This window comes from Electrona antarctica (assembly GCF_951216825.1).
Source record: "Electrona antarctica genome assembly, chromosome: 9".
In the NCBI taxonomy this organism is placed as follows: Eukaryota; Metazoa; Chordata; class Actinopteri; order Myctophiformes; family Myctophidae; genus Electrona; species Electrona antarctica.
This window is the reverse complement of record NC_136790.1, coordinates 42,913,946-42,920,213: the sequence shown is the minus strand read 5'-3', so window position 1 is coordinate 42,920,213 and position 6,268 is coordinate 42,913,946. Positions and strand designations below refer to the sequence as shown.

The window sequence follows — 6,268 nt, the reverse complement described above, 5'->3', positions numbered from 1 at the left end:
AATTTGTTCAACGCAAAATACTGTGATTAAGTTCAGGAGACTTCGGGAAAAAAGCAACTCTCCCCTGAATGCTGCCTTCCGGAATGGCATGGAAAGGAGTAGCATTTGCATTTCTTTCACCATATTGACCATAGTAAATGCTGCATTCGTGGTCTGGAAAGGGCAGTTGTTTTACAGACGGGTAAAAGGGCAGGGGCTGAAGCCCCCTTTGATGTCTATGTGTGCACGTCTCTGAAGCTGACCTATTTGAGGCTGACTAGTAGTACTAGTGTACCCTGCACACTCAACACAGTCTACACACATAAAGTAAAGCTGTTTTTTTTAAGCAGGGGAACAAATGGACACTACTATGGGAGGTAATTAAACTAATTAAGACTGATGTTGCTCAAGAGGATTATTGAGAGTTGGAAACGCTGTGGTTCAGTCTCTATCCTTTTATTACTCTATGAGTACAACTAGCATCTATCAAATAAAATCACACCCCTGTGAAGTGAGGGGCGCTCTTATCGTCATACATCATCTCATTCCGTCCGGGCAACTCATAACAACCTTCGCCTTCAATGTTTGTGTTTACGCAATGTTTGTGTTGGGACAAACACTCAAAACTGGCCATTCATTGTCAATGGCATTTAATGTTTGTGATAGGACAGAGTTTGTGTTTACAGTTACACGCACACTCAAAGCTATATAGAAATAGGATGGGCTAGCACGGTAGCAACCCTCAAAAATAGGTGATAAGGACAGCCAGGAACCTTGGTGTTATCCAGACAGTCAGCTCTCGTTCAAAACACACATCACAGCTGTCACTCGATCCTGTAGGTTTACACTCTATATAACATACGACAAATTAGACCGTTCCTCAGCCCAGCTCCTAATCCAGACAACTTTGACAACCAGTCTTGTCAAAACTTGACTATTGTAACTCCCTCCTTACTGGCCTATACTGGCATGCACACTTAAGCCTCTCCAACTGATCCAAAATGCCACAGTTCGCTTGGTCTTCAACCAGCCAAAATTCTCAGTCTCCCCCTTCTCCGCTCCCTCCATTGGCTCCCGGTCGCTGCCGCACAGAATACAAAACTCTGATGCTGGCATTCAAAGCAACCAAAGGTATGGCTCCCCCATATCTTGCAAGTATGATCGAACCCTACAAACCCTCCCATGCACTCAGATCAGCCAACGCAGGGAAGCTGGAAGTACCTTCACTAAAAACGCCGGGGCAACGCTCCACACGTCCCAAACTCTTCTCCCTTCTGGCTCCAAAATTATGGAATGCACTTCCCATTACAATCAGAACTGCAGCCTCACTCCCAATCTTCTTCCGTATGAAAACCCACCTCTTCAGACTCCATCATGGCCCGTAGCACTTGCCCTAGCCCCGACGACCTTACAGGCAAATGCAAAGGCTCAATTTATGTAATTTAGATAGAACTTTATGTAGACTTAGATAGCATTTTATGCAGATATAGCATTTTATGTAGACAGCACTACAATAGCAATTTATGTAGACATAGCACTCTAAAGTGTATGCATAGTTTCATTATATATATATTACACTGTTACATTCTTAGCTTACGCATGTTTCATGATTTATGTGTGTGATGTATTGCCATTATTTTTGTTCTTGTTTAATGTAAGGCGCTCTGGATTAAGAGCTAAATGCCTAAATTGTAAATTGCAAGAAGTGTTTCAAGGATTTGAGGCGTGCTGCCAGGGGTGATCGAGGAATAAGTGAGTTTTCAGACTGTGGTGGAAAATGTGGTGTGAGAGTAGAGTCCTGAGGGGGGGGGACGTCATTCCAGAGATTTTAAAGCCAGGAGAGAGAAGAGTTGAATCAGGGATACTCGATGCCTGGAGCATTGGCCAGGGTGTCTTTGGTGATGAACACACCCAAGGAGCTGCTATTCCCTATAGCTTGATTGCCTTGTTGTAGGTCATCACCAGTATTGTTGCTGCGTATCCACAGAAAGGAAGCTTAAACTAATGTGGAAAACAGAAGAAAAATTACTCCCAGGGGAAAATGCTTGATAGACACTCCCCAAAGATTGAATTTCCTGCCCAAGCAGGAATAAGGGGACTGAGTAACTGTTACTTAAATAGACTTAAAAATGTGCGCTCCTTTGAAAAGAACAATAAATAAATATAAACGATGTTAGAGCGGAAAGTGTGTGGAAAGGGATCATATCATAGTAAATGCGACCTGCTGTCGCAATTAAGCCCATATATGGAGATCCCTGATGCCATCAATATTAGTATATGGATATATATGTAAGAACCTGTTCTGACATTCCATATGTTGATCCTTCCCCATCCATCCTTCCTCTTCGATGTCTCCCTTTTGACTGATACCTGTCCATTTAAACTCTAGACGGGCCTGCCCCAAAGTTATTTGTGCTCGTCTGCATGAAAAATGAAAGCCTGGATTTACGCATGGGCTGCACTGGCCTAAACGTGGGAGTCAACCCTTCCGCGTAGGTGTCGCTTCAAATGATGTGACGTCAGGGCTCTGAGCGGTGTGCACCCCTCAAAATAACACCGTGAGGAAATCATTACCAGTGGAACTTCAAACGAGGCTATGCGAGGAAAATGAGGAGAATGGCTGAAGAACCCACCACACCGTCTAAGAAAAAAACAAACGTGTGCCGACTCTGTGGAAATAACTTTGACAGTCCGTTAGAATGGTATACTCCAGCAACCAGTGGTTTCTGCTTCTGGTCGACACAATAACAGTGCTGCACTGGGGGGGGGGGAGGAGAGACCGGGGCTGACGGACAGATCGGTGAACCAATCCAGGGTGTGCGCAAATCTGAGCCGCGGCCCTCCCATCTAGGCCAGAAATGTCTAGCGTTAGCTCAGGCTACCACGGAGTAACCTCGCGTCAGTGTCACCAGACTATCCACAATCCACTAGCTAGCTATCCACCTCGGAGGTCTGGTAAGACGGGCAGTGTCGGTAGGCCAATCAGAGGCAGGTTACCATGTCTATAGACGGATGTAGTTTAGAATCACGCTGATGATGATGATGGTGTTTGTGAAAATGTGTCACGATGCTGCCAACATTGGCTTTGTTTGTTTGTTTGTTTGTTTGTTTGTTTGTTTGTTTGTTTGTTTGTTTTTTTAACGATACCATTGCCGGCTATATAGCCTACTGTATATTTTACATAAGGTTGCTGAACCTATGTTGGTGAGATGTAACTGTTGTTCTGAAACTCAGCACTTTATACATGCCCCAAGGCTTTTTACATGTCTCCGTATCTACATCTTGCGGCAAAACCAATTGCCCTCCAGGGACTAATGATGAAAGTTTAAGCAGAGTAAAGTTTGTTGTCCTCTGAGTCTAAGGTCACAGTGAATCATGGAATCACATCTGGTGGGTTTTTTTGTATCTTCTTACCACCATTCATTTATATTCAAGGTTCAATCCTTGTATAATTAGTGTACAACAGAGCATCTAAATAACATTACATTCAAACATTGTACTCAAAAGTCATCAAGTCTTAATCCCAAACCACACTGGTAGGGACTCCTTGGGACAAAACCGTTTGAAGGTCAACCACACCATGTACCACGCATTGCATTCCTTATGACGGAACGTTCCACCAGGAGCAGTTAATTTGTTAATGAGTTGCATTGTTGTGTTTGACCTTAAAAACCGTCTAGTTCCGACCCGACCCTTTGGTGTGGTTTGGGCTTAAGGCAGTGTGCAGTAGTTTACAAAAATCAAGATTTAAAATAAATACAAATAGCACTGTTTACTTGAAGAATAAATACACAGTTGTACTGAAAGTACCCAAATGAGGGTACAGATATTGAAGCCGACGACATTTTGAACCTTTCATAGGCCTTTCATATGAAGCCTATGTCTTATTTAGACTGTTGCCTCTTAGCCATCTAGAAAGGTTCAACAGGATCGAACTACTCAAAATGGTGGGAATATCAGGTCTACAAGCTCACAACAAGTCACAATTATAGAAATTGTGAGCTTAGTGGTTAAAGTATTCTGTAAGAAACGGTCATCGACATTTGGGTAGACGCAGGATCTTTTTGAACACCCTTTTAAAGTTCCCATTGCAGATGGGGTATATAAAGGGGTTGAGTGTCGAGTTGATGTAGCCCAGCCATATCGTGAACATGTGGAGATCGTGGCGGACACATTCCGGACAGAATGCCATCACCAGGAAGGCAATGAAGTACGGTATCCAACACAACATGAAGGCGGCGATGATGAATCCCAGCTGCTTGGCCGCCCTGTGTTCTTTACGGATCCTCAGGCTTTGCAAGCGCTGCCGTGACTGGTCCACAAACCTCTGCCAGGTCTGCCTTTGAGTCGCACCGTTTTCCGGGTCCACCGGCTTGGTGGTGTCCTCGCCGCCTTCCTCTGTCCAAGGCGAGTGCAGAGGTTGGTTATATTCGTCGTTGTACAGCACAGTGGTGTACCTCTGCACGTCCGACAGCTGACTTATGTCACAGAAGCCGCTCACAGAGTTTGACACGGTTACGCGACCATCGCTTATCGATAGGTAGAGTCTGTCCTGGTTCTCCTTTGAGCAGACAGTGTCCTTCAGCATCGCCGGCTCATTCAGAGGAATCACGATGTCGGGCTGCTTCGCCGTGGGTTTTAAGCACTTTCGGCCCTTGACTCCGTTCTTCCCACTCGTTTCGAAGCGTTTCTGACCTTTGTCTGTATCCTCGAGAGAACACAAGTGCTCGAGAGTGTTTTGATCGAGTAAACTGCCCTTTCTAAAATATTCCACCAAAGCCTTACTGTCCAGCTTGACTGACTTGTAACCAACGGTTTCAAGCATCTGAGTTTGGCCATTTGCGTTTTCCCCAAATGAATCCCCTGGATGGATGTATCTCTCTCTGTGCCTGAGATGCTGCCTGACTGCCAAGAAAATATTTAGGTAAAACCACAGCATCAAAATTGACGGCACATAGAAGTTGAACACGGCTGTTATAACCTTAAACCAGGTGACAAAGCGGAAATCTGTATCACACTTGTTCTCGGCCTCGGGCTTCAGGTCCACATGGGCGAAGGACCTCCATCCTAAAATAGGGATGATCCACATCAACGACAGAAGCCAGGCCAGAGAAATCATCACGCCGGCCTTTCCCCGAGTCCGGTGCTTCAGATACCTCAGCGGCTGTCTCACGGAGCGGTACCGATCCAAGCACAGGATGAACACACTGAAGATCGAGGCCGTGCTGGCCACGTAGTCCGTGATCAGCCAGAACCGGCAGAAGGCGCGGCCCAGCGTCCACTCCTCCTCCAGCAGGTAGAACAGGTTCAGAGGCATCACCGCCGTCCCCACGACCAGGTCGGCCACGGACAGGCTGACGATGTAGAGGTTTCCCACGGTGTGCAGGCTCTTCTCTCTCTTCACGGCGTACAGAACCAGGAGGTTCATTACGATGGTGAGTAGACACAGGAGTCCCAGGAATACGCCCAGCACGGCGTTGTGGAAGTGGCCGTCGACCGACAGCGTGTTGTTGTTATTAGTCCTGTCGCCGTCGTCGTAGAGACCACTCGAGCACTGGTTGTTGTGGCTGCTGTTGTAATGGTTGTTGTGGAGGAGAAGTGAGTCTGCGGAGAGCACGGTGCCGGGTTCCATCGCGGTGGCTGGAATGGTATGCTTTCTACATCCACGGCTCACATGATGGAACACTGGAGGTCGCCATCTCCTCAAGTATGATGGGTTAGTGCCTCAAATGTTGTACTCGTTTTGGAGGTTTTGTTTTGTATTTTGTCCCAAGCTCTGTTTTAGGCTAGGTGCAGTATTGTCCAGTAGTTCTACCGTATAGTCCCAATGTCAAAGACCTGAAAAGAGAGAAAGTAACAAGTTAATAGTCACTGTGCATACTATAGTATGCACAGTGACTTTGCCAAACAATATTAACATAATTAAGGCTTTTATGTAGAAACCAGCAATATGTGACACGTTGTGAGCTTGTAGATCTGCTTATTTCTGCTGAATGTTCACCTAACATGACCCAGAATATGGATGCCAGGGGTCATGTGGTCAAGTGCCTAAACAAACAAACACCACGGTGCTCTCTCTCTCTCTCTCTATGCCTCCCTTTTTTCTTCTCAGTCACACGCACATGCCAGTTGACCTTATGTCTCTGCTTATACTCTCAAGGGTTGGGTGGCAAACAATAACACAATAACATCAGAACACATGCTTTCTCTTTGACCCTGATTTTATAATTTGTATGGTTAGTTAATTGACACGCTGACAGGAGGCAGGAAACAATGCTGTTATCATAAT

General features: G+C 45.7%; 1 protein-coding gene across 1 annotated transcript; it reads right to left on the bottom strand.

Annotated features, from left to right (window-relative positions):
• Positions 1 to 3,972: 3,972 nt before the first annotated feature.
• hrh1 (histamine receptor H1) lies at positions 3,973 to 5,611 on the bottom strand (the record flags this gene model as incomplete). The annotated part of the gene is made up of 1 exon (XM_079509681.1): positions 3,973 to 5,611. The coding sequence occupies one exon, from the start codon at positions 5,609 to 5,611 to the stop codon at positions 4,013 to 4,015; it is 1,599 nt and encodes a 532-aa protein (XP_079365807.1). The 3' UTR covers positions 3,973 to 4,012.
• Positions 5,612 to 6,268: the final 657 nt, after the last annotated feature.